Source organism: Hyperolius riggenbachi, chromosome 2, assembly GCF_040937935.1.
Source record: "Hyperolius riggenbachi isolate aHypRig1 chromosome 2, aHypRig1.pri, whole genome shotgun sequence".
Lineage (NCBI taxonomy): Eukaryota > Metazoa > Chordata > Amphibia > Anura > Hyperoliidae > Hyperolius > Hyperolius riggenbachi.
This window is the reverse complement of record NC_090647.1, coordinates 20,917,156-20,937,260: the sequence shown is the minus strand read 5'-3', so window position 1 is coordinate 20,937,260 and position 20,105 is coordinate 20,917,156. Positions and strand designations below refer to the sequence as shown.

The window sequence follows — 20,105 nt, the reverse complement described above, 5'->3', positions numbered from 1 at the left end:
CAATGGGCTGGTGCACACCAGAGCGGGAGGTGTTTTGCTGAAACGCATACTCCCGGGCTGCTGCAGATTTTGGATTGCGGAGGCGTTTCTGCCTCCAATGTAAAGTATAGGAAAACCGCAAACCGCTCTGAAAAACGGCAGTTCAGAACGGTTTTCCAGGCGTTTTTGTTACAGAAGCTGTTCAGTAACAGCTTTACTGTAACAATATATGAAATCTACTACACCAAAAACGCTTCACAAAACCGCAAAATGCTAGGTGAAATGCTACAGAAAAATAAGAAAAAGCGTTTCAAAATCTGCTAGCATTTTGCGGATCTGCTAGCGGGTTTTGGTGTGCATCGGGCCTCTATGAGAAATCTGAGAAGATTAGCTGCATGCTTGTTTCAGGTGTGTGATTTACACTATACTGACCAGAACGATCAGCAGCACTACCAGGCAACTGGTAGGAAATAAATATGGCAGCTACAAAACATATTACTTGCTTTACCTATTGCTCTGATATTTGTAAATTGGCATCATAAATGTGTTGCGTGAGGTACTTATGGTGCAAGTCGGTAACTTTAATTTTCAATGCATTAATAGCTATAGTGAATTTTTGTCTGAGAAGCTGTTCCATAAAATCTCCTGTTTTCTGCATGTGAATACAGTGATGCTTAGTGAATCCAGCCCATTGTTGTTTTTGGTTGTTTGTTTGTTTGTTTTTTGCATTAAAACAATTAATGCACAGAAACAGGGCGGTAAGAGATGCAGAGATCGCTGCCATCCAGTGGGTGAAGGCGTGTACACACATCCAATTTTGATTTGCAACTTTAGCAGTTCCATCTCACTAATATTAAATGGGAAAGTTTGGATGTTTGTTACTCAATCACACAACGATGGCTGAACAGATTTGAATGAAATTTGGCACACACATAGTACATTACCTGGAATAACATATAGGATACTTTTTATCCCCATAACCAAAATGTGGGCGGAGAGAAGTAAAAATTTCACTGGGAAAATGTAAACTGCAGCCATTCTTACACAAACTTTGCACAATTGGTCACTGGGTGACTGGGATTAATATTTGGAAAAGTGGGTGGAGCCTACAAAAGCCAATAAAAATTCACCTTTTGATTTTCAAGGGGAATATTTAATTGCTGCTATTCTTGCACTGTTAATGGCACAGGCCTTAAACCTGGAACAGTTGGTCATTGGGTGACTGGGGTTCAAGTTCAGAAAAGGGGGTGGAGCCACAAACAACCAATCAGATTTGTTTCATTTCAATGCAAATGATTGATGCTAAGGACCCCAAAGCTTGGTCTTGGTCATTGAGTGTTTGTGTGTAAGGGTTAGAAAAAGTGGGTGGAGCCAACACCAGCCAAATACATACCCTGGCAGCGCCGGGTCATCAGCTAGTGTAGTATAAGAGCTTACTTGTACAATCTAGTAATAATATTAAAAACTTGCTGCTCCTCATATTACATGGAGGTAGTAAAATTAGCTAATCAAAATTGGATGTGTGTGTGCGTTGCACCAGATGCACTCTGAATGTCGCGTAGACTTAAAGCCTGGTACACACTTTCAATTTTGATTGACCAAATACTGACCAATTTTACCACCTTCATGTAGTATGAGGGTTTATCCACACAATCTGGCTATAGTATCCACTATCTGTTGACCCTCATATTACATGGAAGTGGTCAAATTGGACAGTGTTTGGCCAATCAAAATTGAAAGTGTGTACCGGGGCCCCTGAGTACTCACAGCAGAATGGGAACTCATCTGTCCAGCAGACACGCTCCTCAACAGGTGAGCTCGTTCCACTGCAAGTTCTCTGTAGGGGGACCACTACTCACTTTGGTGCCCTGGGCAATTGCCCAGCTTGCCACTATGGAAGTTTTGGTCCTGGGTACGGAGCCTGTATGGAGACATGCACAGCTGCAGCAAGAAGAGCTACATATGGTATTTGAAAAGTTTAGTTATAATACTTATTATTCTCACTAAAATGGTCAATTGCCTTGTTTAATTGTAACTATTCCCGGCATTTTCCATCTTTACTGCCTCTGACTGAAGCTAATACTGATGTCATTTTCTCTTAAAAACTGCACTGCCATATCTAGCTTGCTTTATAAGAACATGAAGGCCCAGCGCACACCAAAAACCTCTAGCAGATCCGCAAAACTCTAGAGGTTTTTGAAGCAGATTTCAGAGCGATTCTAGGCATGTAGAGAGATTTTCTAAACATGCCTAGTGTTTTTGGAGCGTTTTTGTGTATCAGATTACATATATTGTTACAGTAAAGCTGTTACTGAACAGCTTCTGTAACAAAAACGCCTGGAAAACTGCTCTGATCTAGCGTTTTTCTGAACTGCTTTCCACTTTCCTATACTTTAACATTGAAGCAGAAACGCCTCAGAAATAAAAAAAAATGCTGCAGCCCCCGAGTTTGCGTTTGTGGAAAAAACGACCCGCTCTGGTGTGCACCATCCCATTCACTTTCATTAGCCAAGCGGTTTTCCCCCTGCAAGTGTTTAAAAAACCGCTCCAGAACCGCTCTGGTGTGCACCAGCCCGAATACAGCATAGATCATATTTCAGCAGCTTCTGCAGAGCGGTGTATTTCCCTTCTCAGACTCGTGTCACACTGAACTGCCCTTAGCCAATCAGTGAGGAATAGGAATGAAGGAGGAGAGATAACAAGCTTCCCTCTCCCTGGTAATGTACACCAATAGAGCCAGGATGACTGAGATAAGATTCATTACACCAGACACAATTATGATTATATTGGAATGCTTACAATGCATGTAGGCTACATAATAAGCACAGTGCTGGGCGGGGAGGGGGGGGGGGTGTCTCAGCACCAGGATCATCAGTGTTCTGACATTATTGGTGGCATGAATAAAAGAAAACCTCAGGCAGAAATGGAGCCAGCAGGAAGTAGTCTTTATTGGTCAGTCCTGGGGGTCATTGCAGCTTGGTGTAGGTCAGTTCGGCCATGCCGTCCCGAATGTAGCGGAAATACTCCAGGCTGCCACGGTGCATCTTACATTGGTACTTCCCGGAGGTCTTCACATACTGCAGGAAGTGCGGGGCCCCCGGGAACAGCACATTGTCCGCCAGGATAATGGTCCCCTCCTGCAGAAGGCCTAGCTCTTCCAGCAGCTGGAGGTCCCGGAGGTAGCAGCGCATTCCATGGTCCATGAAGATGAAGTCCAGCTTCTGTACCCCGTGCTTGTCCTTCAGCTGTGAGATCATCTCATCCGAGGGTCCCACCAAGAGCTCCACCTGCAGGAAGGGGCAGAACATGAGCAGTACCATGAGCCAATTAGTACCTGTAGCCTGAATCTGGAAGCTTCCTTCCTGTGCCATAATTAGGGCCCGTTCAGACTGCACGCGTTTCCAGCCGCGTTTTGGAAACGCGTGCGGGGGGCCGACACGCAGGACATCAGACAGTGCATAGAGTGCACTGTCTGATGTTCACACTGCATGCGTTCCGGACCTGTGCGGTCCGGGAACGCATGCTGCACGCAGATTTTACAAAAACGCGCGGCTGTCCCATTCACTTTTCAGTGATGGGATCAGCCACGCAACGCATACGAACGCGGATGGCGTGCGTTCGTACGCGTTGCGTTCTGCATGCGTGGCCGTCCGCGTTTTGCAGTCTGAACGGGCCCTTAGAGATGTTCAGCAAGAAATTCTAATAATTCTAAAACAAACGGAAAAAGCTTTGAAAAGAATTTCTGTGTGCAAGGCCGTATTTAGGGCCCCTTCTCACTCGGCGATTAGCGGGTGATTCCTGCTAATCGCTGAAGTGCTGGTGCTTTTTAAAGTGCTAGCGCAATATAAACCTTATGGCAGTGATCTCACTGTCGCGATTGCCGCCGATCGCGTGTGATTCGCAATTACCGACAATCGCTAAATGTGTTGCTTGCAGCATTTTGCCGCGATTCTGGAGCGATGGCGATATAGTGCTTTAAAAAGCGCTAATCGCAATCACTCGGGAATTACGAGAGTGTACAGTGATTTTACCTAGCGGTTTGAGATTGCCAATGCTAGCGCTAGCATTTTGCGATTGTCAGGGCCCCTGGGGCTGTAGCCGCCCTAGGCCCGTGCCTTTGTGGCAATTCCAGAAATCTGACCGTTCTGTCTCCAGCCATCACTGCAGTCCTACTTTGGCAACTAGCAGTTTTTATTTTTGTGTTTTGGAGTTTCCCAATTGGCTATTTGGGCAGCGCTGCCAGGACTAGTCCTAAGTGATTGATGAGATGCAAATAATTCTGCCTTGCACGTGAATTGATTGCACGCTCCATGCCGCTTGAACTTCAGCCAATCAATATCAAGAGGAAGTGTGCATAATTGGTCCCGTTCTAGATTGCATGTACGCTGGGATTGCCAGCATCTCACTGAACACCTGTAGTTAGGCTAGGTCCACAGTACGCCGGATGCTCAGTGATGCGTTCACAGCGTATTCTGAGTGAATACGCTGAGCCCCACCACATTGTCCGATGAGATTTTCACACTACTCATCTATCGTTGCCCCCATTCGGGTCCTCTGCCGCTGGGCTCGAGGGACAGGCAAGCACCAGTATATCAGAGCTCCAGCAGAAGCAGGCTCCCATTGGTTTGCAAAAGACCAATAGGAGTCCTCCCTAGCAATGTAGAGGATTCTCATTCGTCCACCACTCAGTGAACCAATGAAAACCCTATCTGGTGCTAGGGAGGGTTCCCATTGGTCTTTTGCAGTCCAGTGGAAGCCGTCTTCTGCCGGGACTCTAGATATTTCCTGCCTGGAAGATAGATCGGCACTTGTCTAGCGGTGGTGCAGTAGTGCTGGAGGACCCAAATGGAGGAGGTAGACAAAGAAGACAGAAACGTGATATGTTTGATCAGCTGATAGATTTGCAAAGCTCTGATTTGCTGGGATAACATCCTGCTGTAGCACGTGATCATAACCAGCAAATCAGAGACTTAAGGCGGAACTGTAGATTGCTAATAAACACTTTCCACTTACCTGGGTTTTCCCCAAACCCCCAGCAGCTGTCCTGTCCCGCGCCGCTCCTCAATGAGTCTCTGTTCCCCCGCAGCCAGCTAGTTTTGGTTTCGCCGCCGGGCCACTGTGCCTGCGCGGCTCTGGCCACGCGTATCCTTTCTTTGCGTTCCCCGCTATTGCAGAGGGGAACGCGAAGAAAGGATACGCTTGGCCAGAGCCGCACTGGCATCGACTTACAAGTCGAGGTGCGGGACCGAGCGGCGGCGGGGGAACGGAGACTTGTTGAGGAGCGGCGCGGGGCAGGACAGCTGCTGGGGGCTCGGGGGAAGCCCCAGGTAAGTGAAACATTGTGTTTATTTTATATCTACAGTTCCGCTTTACAGGCAAAACTCGCAAAATTAGACTATTGTGCAAAAGCCCATTTATCTCAGTAATTGAACTTAAAAGATAAAACTAATATATGAAATAGACTCATACATGCAAAGCGAGATATTTTAAGCCTTTATTTGTTATAGTTTTGGTGATTTTGGCTTACAGCTTATGAGAACCCCAAAATCAAAATCTCAGCCCATTAGACTATTGTGAGAAGGTTCAATATTCTCGGCTCAACGTGTCAGACTCTAATCAGCTAATTCATCCAAAACACCTGCAGAGGGCTCCTATTTCATGTATTAGTTTCACCTTTTAAGTTGAATTACTAAAATTAAGGAACTTTTGCACAATATTCTATTTTTTTGAGTTTTACCTGTAATCCTATATTTTATTTTAAAGAGACACTGAAGCGAAAAAAAAATTATGATATTATGATTTGTATGTGTAGCACAGCTAAGAAATAAAACATTAAGATCAGATACATCAGTCTAATTGTTTCCAGTACAGGAAGAGTTAAGAAACTACAGTTGTTATCTCTATGCAAAAAAGCCATTAATCTCTACGACTTTCAAAGTCGTGGAGAGGGCTGTCTTCTGACTTTTATTATCTCAACTATAAGTGAACAGTTTTCTTTTTCTCTGCCAGAGGAGAGGTCATTAGTTCACAGACTGCTCTGAAAGAATCATTTTGAATGCTGAGTGTTGTGTAATCTGCACATATTAGAGAATGATGCAATGTTAGAAAACACACTATATACCTGAAAATAAAAATATGAGAATATTTTCTTTGCTGCTAATCTTCTAGTAATTATTCATAGTACACAACCAATTCATTATATCATATTTTTTTTTCGCTTCAGTGTCTCTTTAAAGAGAATCAGATGAGTTTTTCAAACGCTTTTGGTAGCTTTACCAGACCAGGTTGTGGTTTTATTGGTCGGTAGTCTGATTGGTACGTGGCATTAGGGAAAATGGCTGAGATTGACTGAAGGAAATTGCCCTGTGTGTGGGCCTGAAAAAGGAAATAGGAATGCTTCTACTATAATTTCAACCAATATTCTCCTCTTAAAACTATTAATACTCGAGTCATCTCCAGGCAGTGCAGACCCCCACGCAGCTCATATCTGGAGCTCTCTCCTTCTATTGTCATTTGCCTATAGAGGAATAGCGATGGTACTCACCGTGTCATCATCAAAGCCAGCCAATCGGATGACTTTTTCAGCCACGGCAGCCCTCCTGGCGTTGTAGTCCACAGTGTAGAGGCGAGCGCCCAGCGGCAGGGCCTGGGCGATGATTATGGTGGCGTAACCACAGTAGGTGCCCAGCTCCAGCACATTGAGGGGAGCGTTCTCATACACCAGCCGGTCCAGGACCTTCCCTGTGAGGAGAAGGGAAGGGGGTTACCACACCCGGCCGCACACAACACATGGCCGAGAGGATCATTCAGGGGTGGAAGAGCACCAAGGGGTTGATTCACTAATGGTAGCGCCCTAAAACAGCGCAAGTGAAATGATCTTACGCACTCTAATAGTATCAGCGCGACTTAACTACAGAGTGTGCATGCTACGCACCCTACAGGCAGCATGCACATCTTATCAATGGCCGCTAAGTGATGGCCGCTACTATAAACAGAGTAGCGGCTGTCACTATTGAGCAGGACTTTCAAAGGAGCGGCCGTTGCTAAGGAGAGCATGTAGGGCAGGTAGCGTGCATGCTCTGTAAGTCACGCTGGTACTACTAGTGTGTAACACCATTTAACCTGCGCTGTTTCACTGTGCTACCATTAGTGAATAAAGCCCCATATGTTTTATTATCTAGGCTTTCTTAAGGTACACCCATACATCTCTCGATCTGCCACCACCTCGACCATCATACATAGATCGATCTTATTAGAGAGGGATCTATTGCCTGCTTACACACTACTACTACTACTACTGCTCACCGCCCCCCATATAATGTGCCCAGTCCCAGTGGCTTAAAGAGACTCTGTAACAAAAATGTCATCCTTTTTTCTACCATCCTACAAGTTCCCAAACCTATTGTAATGTGCTCTAGCTTACTGCAGCACTTTCTACTATCACCGTCTCTGTAATAAATCAATGCATCTTTCCCCTGTCGGACTTGTCACCTTGTGTCTGGAAGACTGTCTGCCAACTCTTCCATGCTGATCTGTTATGCACACCCCTCTCCAGGCACCTCTACGCACACTCCAGTGTGTGTGTTATTTACATAAGCCAGCAGTGTCTCTGCTCTCTTATCAGTGAAAGAGAGCTGGATAAAAATCCCCCTCTGTTAGGCTGTGAAATGAGCTGGGCTGACACATACTGAGGAATTACAGACAGGGGCAGAGCTGTCTGCAGGAAGAAACGATCAGCCTGTCACTATTCAGTGGATGAGAGCTGCAGGGGGACAGAAGGTAAACACACAAATGATCTCTTGAGATTCAAAAGGAAGGCTGTATACAGCCTGCTTGTGTATGGATGTATTTTCTATGTGTGGACATACTGTACATCAATCTACTTCCTGTTTTGGTGGCCATTTTGTTTGTTTATAAACAAACTTTTTAAAACTGTTTTTGACTACTTTTAATGCGGCGGGGAGCAGCGAAATTGTGACAGAGGGGAATAGGAGATGTCCCCTAACGCACTGGTATGTTTACTTTTGTGTGATTTTAACAATACAGATTCTCTTTAACTACAATTCATGTGCCCCCCCCCCAGCAACATGGTGATGGAGCCCCCCCTCCCCTCCCCCCAATGTTTACACCCCTTCCCTTGCCTCCCTTCATGGCCTCCCCTTACTGAAAATTCTAGGCATAAGAAGGCACATCTTTCAGTTGCAGGGCATTCAGATTCTTTTGGCTCTCCACAAAAGTCCTGTATTTAGTTCTCTGTAAGATACCTGGGTAATCTGTAACACCTCTTCATCATCATCATCATCATCACATGTCCTCCAGAAGAGATAGATCCATCCATGCATTTCAACGATGAAGTCAAAATAGCCTGAAACAGCTGTTTGTGAGTTGAAATGTATGACTCTGTGAAATAAATAGCCTTTAGGTGGGCTGTAAACCAGCAGCTCTTCTGAATCCACAGCTGGCTTACAAGGGTGTAAAGGGATGAATAGTCACCTAGTGGGCTTGATTCACTAAACCGTGACAAATAGCACACCTTATCAAATATATCACACCTTATCAAAGATAGCACTCCTTATCAAAGATATCACATCTTATCAAAGATAGCACACCTTATCAAAGATAGCACACCTTATCAAAGTGATCACATCTTATCAAAGATAGCACACCTTATCAAAAATATCACTCCTTATCAAATATATCACACCTTATCAAAGATATCACATCTTATCAAAGATATCACACCTTATCAAAGATAGCACACCTTATCAAAGGTATCACACCTTATCAAAGGTATCACACCTTATCAAAGATAGCACACCTTATCAAAGATAGCACACCTTATCAAAGATAGCACACCTTATCAAAGATATCACATCTTATCAAAGATAGCACACCTTATCAAATATATCACATCTTATCAAAGATAGCACACCTTATCAAAAAATATCATACCTTATCAAAGATATCACACCTTATCAAATATATCACACCTTATCAAAGATAGCACACCTTATCAAAGATAGCACATCTTATCAAAGATAGCACACCTTATCAAAAATATCGCACCTTATCAAAAATATCACACCTTATCAAAGATATCACACCTTATCAAAGATAGCACACCTTATCAAAAATAGTACACCTTATCAAAGATATCACATCTTATCAAAGATATCACACCTTATCAAAGATAGCACACCTTATCAAAGATATCACACCTTATCAAAGATAGCACATCTTATCAAAGATATCACATCTTATCAAAGATATCACACCTTATCAAAGATAGCACACCTTATCAAAGGTATCACACCTTATCAAAGATAGCACACCTTATCAAAGATATCACATCTTATCAAAGATAGCACACCTTATCAAATATATCACATCTTATCAAAGATGTCACACCTTATCAAAAATATCACACCTTATCAAAGATATCACACCTTATCAAATATATCACACCTTATCAAATATATCACACCTTATCAAAGATAGTACACCTTATCAAAGATAGCACACCTTATCAAAAATATCGCACCTTATCAAAAATATCACACCTTATCAAAGATAGTACACCTTATCAAATATAGTACACCTTATCAAAGATAGTACACCTTATCAAAGATAGTAAACCTTATCAAAGATAGCACACCTTATCAAAGATAGTACACCTTATCAAAGATAGCACACCTTATAAGATAGCACACCTTATCAAAAATATCACACCTTATCAAAGATATCACACCTTATCAAAGATAGCACACCTTATAAGATAGCACACCTTATCAAAAATATCACACCTTATCAAAGATATCACACCTTATCAAAGATAGCACACCTTATAAGATAGCACACCTTATCAAAGATAGCACACCTTATCAAATATAGTACACCTTATCAGAGTAGCATAGCGAGCGCTACAAACTTATGCCTGCTAATTGGCATTGGTACTCGTCCTGCCTTGAGCCCCTGCAGGTTCGTAGCACTCGCTCTGCTACTCTGATAAGGCGTGCTAACTTTGATAAGGTGTGATATCTTTGATAAGATGTGATATTTGTCATATCACGGTTTAGTGAATCAAGGCCCATGTGTGACAAAGTGTGACAGTAATTTTCTGCTCACATGAAGCTGTGACCCAGCAAGTACCTCCTGTTTTATAAACTTTTACCTGGCATTTCTAATCATGGAAAATCCAGCTGGGGGAGGGAAGCCCCTCATAAAGGTCACGGCATACAGTATGTGCAGATCAGTGGATTCCAGTTCAGGGTCAGTGGACGGAGCTGAGGTCAGCAGAGTCCGCAGATATATAACCTGCTGATGTCAGCACAAGACTCTTCAGCTACTCCTTATAATACAGGACAGAAGCTAACATCCTCTCCAACCTCCCTCACCCTTCTTATTTATATCATGCCTTCAAGTTACACATAAACTGCCATCAGCATGCATCAAGGCTCCACTTCAGGCCCCCAATCAAATCTAAGCTTCAAAACTCCCTTGGATAAACGGTACACACAAGGGGTTCAAGGAAAACACAGAGAAATGCAGCCTGTGTGTATTTAGAGAGTTTCGCCTGTCTAATTCCCCTCATTTGTGTTGTATCCCAAGTGTAATTTTATCCCACACCTGTGTCAGCTGACTGCCACGGCAGAGAAGCTAATTGATGAACACAGGATGGTAACAATATGTCTGCTTCCATGAAAGCAGGAAGTAGACACTGAAGATGTATTGCAGGATTTGTATCCGCTGTAACAAAGAAATGTTTTTCTTTAAAAGGTTATTATGCTGCTGCTTATCTTTTAGAGCAGAAAGGAAGTTCTGAGTTCAGGTCCACTTTAAGAAGCCCAAGCCATGTAAGGTGTTTTTGTGTGTTTGTTTTTGCTTTTTTGCCTTCCTCTGGATCAACTAGGATATGTGCAGGAAAGAAAAGTATAGAATGCTAATTTATTTAATTTATTTATTTATTTATTTATTATTACCAGGTCCAACAGTATCTCTGACACTGTGCTCCTCCCTGGATCTGAGACTCTAAGTATAACAATTTAGTAAACAAAAAATGGGGGGAGAAAAGTTATCATAAAAGTACAAAATTACTTTATTAATCACTAATTATGTAATATATTGTAAAATGAACAGAATACAAACACAGATCTCTGCTAGCTTATAACTGAGGCCTGGTGCACACCAAAAACCGCTAGCAGATCCGCAAAATGCTAGCAGATTTTGAAATGCTTTTTCTTATTTTTTTATTTTGCGGTTTTGTCAAGCGTTTTTGGTGTAGTAGATTTCATATATTGTTACTGTAAAGCTGTTACTGAACAGCTTCTGTAACAAAAACGCCTGCAAAACCGCTCTGAACTGCCGTTTTTCAGAGCGGTTTGCGTTTTTCCTATGCTTTACATTGGAGGCAGAAACGCCTCCGCAACCCAAAAAATGCCTCACCCCGGGAGTATGCGTTTCAGCAAAACGCCTCCCGCTCTGGTGTGAACCATCCCATTGAGATACATTAACCAAGCGTATCTGCAGCCGCAAAAACGCCTGAAAACCCGCTCGGTGTGCCCCAGCCCTTACTGGATATAAGTCCACCTGGACAGAACCTGCATAAGGATTGTATCCTGGCGGACTTCTCAACCTTTTTCTATGTCCATGGCCTGACCTTCCATACAACTTGATGTCTCTACACAATAAGACCACATAAACAATATGTTTGATGGATGACCTTGCATACTCTGGAATGATTTAACTCCAATATAACGATATCAGCATATCTGAAGTGGCTCTTCAACTGTGGACAAAGTGCCATTACTGCGATATAAACATTTTTACCAACAGGGGATCCCCTAAACTTTTGAACTAGCTAGTTCCCATCATAATATTATTTGCCTCATGAATAGCCAATTGAGCCAGATTTGCAGAGCCAGACTTGCTAGGGTTAAAACTTGGTGTTAGAGCACGCATAAATTTTCCTCAGGTAAATAATATTTGTAACCTACCTCTTTTGGCAGTTGGGACCATATTTATGGCCCTAAGGAAATGTGCAGTTCCACCTGTGTTTGTATTCTGGTCATTTTATAATATTTTACATAATTGGTGATAACTATTATTATTATTACTTGTATTTATTAATTTATTTGATGGACAAATGTCTTTTTTCAACCAAAATAACTATGTAACATGAAGAACGATCTTCGAAAGTTTGTCATTGTTAGTTTCAACATCATAGTTATAAGCTCTCCATGTTTTAGCAAGGATATCCATGGCTATATTACTACTTAGTTCCTGGCAGTGTTGATCCAGGGATTTATCTGATCAATATCTGCAGTAGTAAATTATTTTCTTTTTTTTCCCCTTTTAGGGCTAATTGGTCCAGGCCTTGTAGGGGGTTTTCACTTTCCTCTGGATCAACTGGGATATGTAAGGGTGTGTAGGCTAGGGTTAGCGTTATGCCTAATATACACAATACGTTTTTCTGCTCGAATTTTCGACCCGATCATTTTTTCCACTTGATTCTGCGCTTAATTCTCTTATCTTTTTCCATTCACTTCTATGAGAAATCGAGCGCAGAATCGATCGGAAGGAATATCAGCCATGAAGGGAATTATCTATCGGGTCCATCTATCGACCGGAAAAACGTATTGTGTGTACCCAGCATTAGGCTAGTACCATACTTTCTGGTTGAATTTGATGGACATATGTCTTTTTTCAACCCAACACTATGTAACTATGCATAGCAGTGGTGCATGACTGATGATGTAGGGGGGTTGGTAGTCTTTTGCCCAAATTCTTCACACTAAAGGTTGCGTGTTTTTCTGATCTACAAAAGTTGGGAGGCATGTGTGGCATACTGGAGATGTTTATTACTTGTTACATCTTATGGCATAAGATAAAATCGGATTACTTGCGTTGACAGCAATTGGTCCTGCAGACTAGACCTTCACCACCCACCTTTGTGAGGTCCGATGTTGCTGAGGTGCTCGCAGTGATAGCAGTACTGGTCAAAGGTGTTGAGCACGTGTTGTGGGTCTCCAGGGATGGCGTGAGTGATGACGTACTGGAAGGCCCTCTCCTCGCGGGGGATGCCGGTCAGGTAGTCCTGGAACTTCCGTACAATCACCGCCCGATAGAAGAGCAGGAAATAATGGCGGTAACGGATGATGAAGGTGATGATAAATGGGATGAAGGCCAAGGCAATCGCTGGAGACACCATTATTCAACCTTCAGAAGAAGACACAGAAGAACCAGTTTCCATCATAGCAAATGTACTTTGAGGCTGGATTCACACTTAGATGTGTTGCGTTGCATTGCAGCATGCTTTTTTCAATGGGATGCAACGCGGCACAACTCAACGCAATGCATCTTATGCTTCATACACACTTGAGATAAAAGTCTTTGGAAAAGGCAAGATCACAGACCAATTTTACCCCCTTCCGTGTAGTATGAGAGCCATACCTACACAGTCTATTCTATGGAGCTGCACTGCCCATCAGATAAAATCTTTGCAAGATGCTGCACACAAAGATGCCCGTACACACTCAAAAGATCATTATTTGCAAAAGATCTGTTCCTGCAAAATGCATTCATAGTCTATGAGATCTGCAGATCATCATACACACCTTGTTTAACAGACTTCATCTGCATATCTGGCAATCATCTGCAGATCTGAAAATCCATCCTGGTGGATCTGATCTGCAGATGATCTGCAGATGATTGTCTGTTAAACAAGGTGTGTATGAGGATCTGCAGATATCAGTTATATCTACTATATAGACTAAAAATGCATTTTGCAGGAATGGATCTTTTGCAGGAACAGATCTTTGGCAGATAATGATCTTTTGTGTCTGTACAGCATCTGTGTGTGCAGCATCTTGCAAAGATTTCTGTCTGATGGGGAGTGCAGCTCCATAGAATAGACTGTGTAGGTGTGGCTCTCATACTACATGGAAGGGGGTAAGATCTCTGTCTGATGGGGAGTGCAGCTCCATAGAATAGACTGTGTAGGTGTGGCTCTCATACTACATGGAAGGGGGTAAGATCTCTGTCTGATGGGGAGTTCAGCTCCATAGAATAGACTGTGTAGGTGTGGCTCTCATACTACATGGAAGGGGGTAAGATCTCTGTCTGATGGGGAGTTCAGCTCCATAGAACAGACTGTGTAGGTATGGCTCTCATACTACATGGAAGGGGGTAAGATTTCTGTCTGATGGGGAGTGCAGCTCCATAGAATAGACTGTGTAGGTGTGGCTCTCATACTACATGGAAGGGGGTAAAATTGGTCTGTGATCTTGCCTTTTCCAAAGACTTTTATCTCAAGTGTGTATGAAGCATTAGTGTACATCTATCCTAAGTGTACCTGTCACTTGCTCTATAAGCCAACAAAGAAAATCATTCCATATCACAATATGTAGTTATGTATTATTTTACCAATATTAAAGAATGCTCCATTTTTTCAAGAAAGATATTGTCCTGGAGCTGGCCTGACCTGGCCAATTATTAGCCAATTTTACCACCTCCATGTAGCATGTAAGCTTACCCAGAGCAGGATTATCCACCAGGCAACCTAGGCAGGTGATTGGGGCCTAGTGGGTGTCAAGGGGCCCCAATTACCTGCCTACTTTGCTGAGGGCCCCATTACATCTTAATTCATCTCTGAGCTTACCTACACAACCTGGGCTGGATCACACCAAGAGTGCTTCTGAAAGTGGCAGCGTTTTGAAAAGTGCTTGGCTAATGTATTAGTATGGGCTAGGTAAGGTCACACCAGAACAATGAGATTTTTTTTTCCCAAACAGTCAGACTTCAGTCAGAAATACCTGATCTGCTGCATGCTTGTTCAGGGTCTATGGATACTAGTATCAGAGGCAGAGGATCTTCAGGACTGCCAGGCAATCTGCATTGTTTAAACAGAAATACATATGACAGCTGCTGTATTCCTTTCAGTTCAGGTGTGCTTAGCACAAGAGCTGGCGGTATCTGCAGAATAACTCTGTGTATCCCCAGGACACCCATCTGCTATCTGCTACAAACTGAATTCTGGCAGTTGGTCTGTGCAAGTTAGGGGTACACCAATCATTGGGAAGAGACACACCGGTGAACCCAGACAACAGTAAAGGCTCATTCACACTACAGAACGCATGCACGAGCGCGATTACGTGCATGCATTCCCAGCGCATGGAATGTGCGTTGTTACAGTGCAGATGTCACAAAGTAGAACCTGTCAGGAAAACGCATGCATTGCGGGGTAAAATGTTCCTGGATGTGTTATCACAACGTGCGGGAACGCACACCGTACTGTGAACAGTTCCATGACAATCTATGGACTTTCATATTACCATGCAGATCGCATACTATGTGCGGTGCGCCATAACTGACAAGAGCGGCATGAAGTGTGAATGAGCCCCTACTGGACTAACTACAATTCATGGGCCTGCCCTGTGAAACTTTGGGGGCCCCCAGTGTTCCCGCCCCTTCCCTTGCCTCGCCTTGGTGCCCTTCACGGCCTTGGGGCCCATCTCACAATGGTCATAAAACTAGTGTGGCTGTTATGATCTTCCCACCCATAACAAGTGCAGCCACAGAAACACCTGGTGTGAAGTGTAGAATCAGAGTAAGCTTTATTTGGCAAGTACGCCTAATGATGTACCCGGAATTGTTTTTGGTACACATGGCATGGAAGTTGAACATATACAGACATAGCACAGAGAACTTGAGATTAAAGTGGATCCGAGGTGAACTTTTACTCATTGCATAATTGTGTTCCTTTCCTATAGTTTATAGGGCATTCCTCAAGCCAAATACTTTTTAGTTTTTGTTTCAATGCTCTAATTCCTTATAAACGAAAAAAGCCACGCCCACAGGTTTTCAGAGAGCCAAGGCAGTAGCAAGGGCTTATGGGAGCTCAGTCTGGGCAGGAGGAGGGGGAGGTGTTACTAGCCATTGATTTCAGAGGCAGAGGGCAGGAGGGGGGATTAGGTTTTTTTTTCACAGGCTGAGTGCTCAAGATGCAGATAAGCCTGCCTCTGTGTAATGTTTACAAACATGGCTGCTGTCATTGTATCACAGGTAGAAATAATCATTTTCTATTGAAGCTGTTTGCAGCTAGATTTGCTGTGTAAACTATCTAAACTTTAGATAAGATATATAGACAAGTTACTTGTTATAGTTAGTTTTTCATCTCGGATCCACTTTAAACATGATATGGGCCTAGGAAACATACCCTCAGAACAAGGGATACAGACATGGACTACAGTAGCTTGGGGTCAGTTCCACACAGTATGAAAGATCGGGGGAAGGCGGCTAGATAAGATAATATAATACTATCCAGGGGCTGGCTAAACCAGTCATGGAGGGCTCGAGGTTGAGTTCAGTAAGAGTACCGCCTGAGGGAAGAAGGCGCTCCAGCGTCTGGTGGTTCTGGAGGAGATAGCTCTGAAACGTGTATCCAAGGAAGGGAAGGTTAGTAGTTGGGGGCCCGACAGCTCTGGGCCCCCCTTCGATCACAGGGCTGCTCCCCTCTAGTTACGCCCCTGTGGTGGCTCATAGCTCAGGACGAAATGGTTGGAGTATTTGAGGTTACCTGGATCCTGGACGCCGGGCAGTCTGGATAGATGCGGCTTCTCCTGTGCTCTGTGCTGCTGTCACACGTTCTCTCCTGAAGGTTCCTCCTCATCCATTATGAATGAGGCCCCTGAACCAGCGGTAGACCGTCACCTGAGATGAGGAGGTCAGGTTTCTCCGCATTACAGGTGTTACGGGGCCGCCCGGAGGAGACGGTGAAGTCTGGGGCTGCCGGGGACCCTCTGAGGAGACTGTTCTCACATTGGCCAGGCAGAGGACACTCAGTCATGATCCGTGCCCTCAGGCTGCTCTGTACACCTGTAAGGTTAGACGGCTATGGAGACCGAGTGGGGGGATGGGACAAGAGGTTAGGAGAAATCAGCTACTGGGAATGAAGATAATGAAAAAAGAAAACGCCTAAAAAAAGCCTTGAAACTTCCACGCTAAATCCAAAAAAAAAAAAAAAAACATCCCATTTCATGACCCAAATTTATTCTATAAGACTGTGACATTTTCTGCAGCGTTTCACAGAGAATATACATTGTTAATGTTTTTCTGATTAAAAAAATGTAAAAAATATGCTTTAAAAAAAAGGATCCAATTTTTAGTACTCAACCTAATACATAAAACTAAAATGGAAAATAAAAATCACAATATAATCCCTTTAAACAGATCTCTTCACATGTACCCAGCCGGAGTTCTGCCTTAGGGCTGCTTCACACAGATGTTTGCCCTGTGTTTACCGCTGGCATTCGTTAAACGCTCCCATTCAAGTGAATAGGAGTGTTTCGACTGGGCTTTTACCAGAGTTTGCGCGATCAAGGCATTCCGATTCGGATTTTCCCCCATCGTTTGAGGCGGCCCTGGAAGCTACATGTAGCAGCCAGGGTTGGTTAACTGCCGCGGCTAGTGTCCTCCTGTGGGGAGGAAAAAGCAGATCGCGACAGAAAGCCGAAGAAAGCCCGTACGGGCTGCCGCCAAAACGCCACAGAGCGAGGCGCTGCTGGAAGCTAAACCAACGACCATGCGAACCAGTATGGGGACAGAACTGGGACAGTTGGGTGGTGTTGGTGGAGTCACATCATCAGTGAGGAACGCTTGGCTGGGATCATTTATGTAAACAGCAATAGAAGCTGGATTTATGGACTGAGCGAAGTTCATCTCACACTGATTATTTCACGTCACACATTGCCAACAACACACTGGCCCCTGTTCAATTCACTTTTTGTCCTGAAGTGATATTATCACATCTTATCAATTACAGAGAAACCATGACCAAGGATTGAACTTCATCCCAATCAGTAGCTGATACCCCCTTTCCCATGAGAAATCCCCTGTGAACCTCATTGCACTGTGGGAAATAGCTGTTTACAGCTGTTTCCAACTGCCAAAAAAAACAAGCAGCATCTCCTTCCACTGACATCACCTGCCAGCAGTAAAAATGTCACCATGTGATAAATGTCAGAATGTAAATCAGGGAGAGGAAAGATTTTACAATGGGCAAACACCAACTAAATCATTTATACATAATTATTGTAAAAATGAAGCACTTTTTTTTTACTACATAATTTCCACTGGAGTTCCTCTGTAACCACCCTGGCATTTAATTGTTTTGCGGCGCTCGGCTGCGGGTGGGTTTTTTTTCACTTTTTTTTTTGTATCATGTAGCTAGCCTAGCGCTAGCTACATGATTCCCCACTCCCTGCGCAATCCCTACCACCCTTCCGATCGCCGCGGGCGACCATATCCAACAGGAAATCCCACTCTGAACGGCATTTCCTTGTTGCCATGGCGACGATCGGAATGACGGGCGACCATATCCAACAGGAAATCCCACTCTGAACGCCATTTCGTCGTTGCCATGGCGACGATCGGGATGACGTCATCGACGTCATGACGTCAGGGGGAGTCCCGATCCACCCCTTAGTGCAGCCTGGTGGTGAGTGGCCAGGCTGCGCAATGGGTCTGGGTGGGGCCCTCTTTCGCGGCGCGTAGTGGTGGATCGGCGGCTAGGATCGAGTAAAACACGCAGCTAGCAAAGTGCTAGCTGCGTGTTTTTTAAAAAAAATTATCAGAAAAGACCCACCAGGGGCTGAGATATTCAGCCTGGCAGTACTGGACGAGCTGAGCTCGTCCATACCGCCAAGGTGGTTAATTACCCGCCGACCGCTCCACGCCAATCGGTGGGAATGCGGCGGCGGCAGCCCCAGGACCGCTCCATGCTAATTAGCGTGAACGGCCTTCTCTGGGGCTTGCAGGAGATCACAGCTCTGCCTTCCAAGCGGAGATACGCGCGCATTAACAGAGATGTGCACGCATCTCCGCTTGGAAGGCAGAGCTGAGCTCTGCCTTCAGTCTCCCGGCGGCGATCGCCGCTCGGAGACTGTTAGACGGTGAAATATACCTGTACAGTGCTGCAATCTAAGGCAGCGCTGTACTGGGGACAGCTGTGTGACACGACTGTCCCCCAGGGACACAGGGAAGTGATCCGCTGCGTTAGGCTGAAGCCTATCACAGCCGATCGCGCTGATAGGCTGACGGTAGGAAGGTGGAAGGGAGGGAAAAATTAAAGGAAAATTAGCAATTTTATTAGAAAAAAAAATATTTGCCAAAAAAAAAAACACTGGGGGAGCGATCAGACCCCACCAACAGAAAGCTATGCTGATGGGCAGAAAAGGGGGGGGGGATCACTTGTGTGCTGAGTTGTGCAGTCCTGCAGCGAGCCCTTAAAGCTGCAGTGGCCCAATTTAAGAAAAATGGCCTGGTCTTTGGGGGGGGTTTAACACCGCGGTCCTCAAGTGGTTAAACGCCTTCTAAGCCACCAGCAAGCAGGAAAATAGAAAGATATTTATTAAGAAGATGAACAATTATCCCCTAGGAGAAAACCGAGAAGGAAAAGGGAATTGCATACGGGCCAGGAGGCGGAATTGTCAGTGCCAAATGATGTGTTAACAAATGAATTAAGAAACAGAAACAATCTCTCCAATCAGAAGTCAGATTTCAATGTTTGGATGCTGAAGATTTAAAAGAAACCTGAGGTTAGTGTAATACAGATGCCGCCATCATCAGTTTGTTTTAATGCCAGATTCCTGGCTTTAGAGGTCCAAGTGCCGCACCTAAAAAAAGGAAGTGACCATGGAGATGGATCACCTGATCTGCAGACTTATTCTGAGTCAGTGAGTAAAAGTAGTAGAGGCCAATCAGCCAAGCAAGTAACAAAACATTAGTGTCTGCCTCCATACTCCTCTCAGTAGTGAGATCCTGCCTGCTGTTAGAGCCCAGTAGTTTAGTAAACCACAGATTCTCACTGGTAAGCTGCATATACACACACAACCATCGCCTGAAGTGATTGGGACTCAATAAATCAGCCAACGGTTCAGGGGCTGAGTGCTGTACAGACACCTTGTGCCGCCATAGTGAAGCATCTGCTTCTATGAGGAGTGGAGGAGGGACAGCAGCACACAGTGCATGACAGAGTGGCTACCAGTAGGAAAGGTATGGCAGGAGACAAGGCCCCTGGGGGTTCTCTCTCAGTAATAACTTGATTTAGGGTGTGTAGGTTATTAGCCTTC

The 20,105-nt window shown here is 44.3% G+C and overlaps 1 protein-coding gene across 1 annotated transcript; it reads right to left on the bottom strand.

The window, feature by feature from the left end:
- Positions 1 to 2,945: 2,945 nt before the first annotated feature.
- On the bottom strand, positions 2,946 to 13,186 carry LOC137542582 (transmembrane O-methyltransferase homolog). Its single transcript, XM_068264614.1, has 3 exons — positions 12,925 to 13,186; positions 6,524 to 6,720; positions 2,946 to 3,266 (listed from the first exon to the last, which is right to left on the bottom strand). Exons 1-3 carry the CDS (start codon positions 13,184 to 13,186, stop codon positions 2,946 to 2,948), a joined length of 780 nt encoding a protein of 259 aa, XP_068120715.1.
- Between the last annotated feature and the right edge of the window lie 6,919 nt (positions 13,187 to 20,105).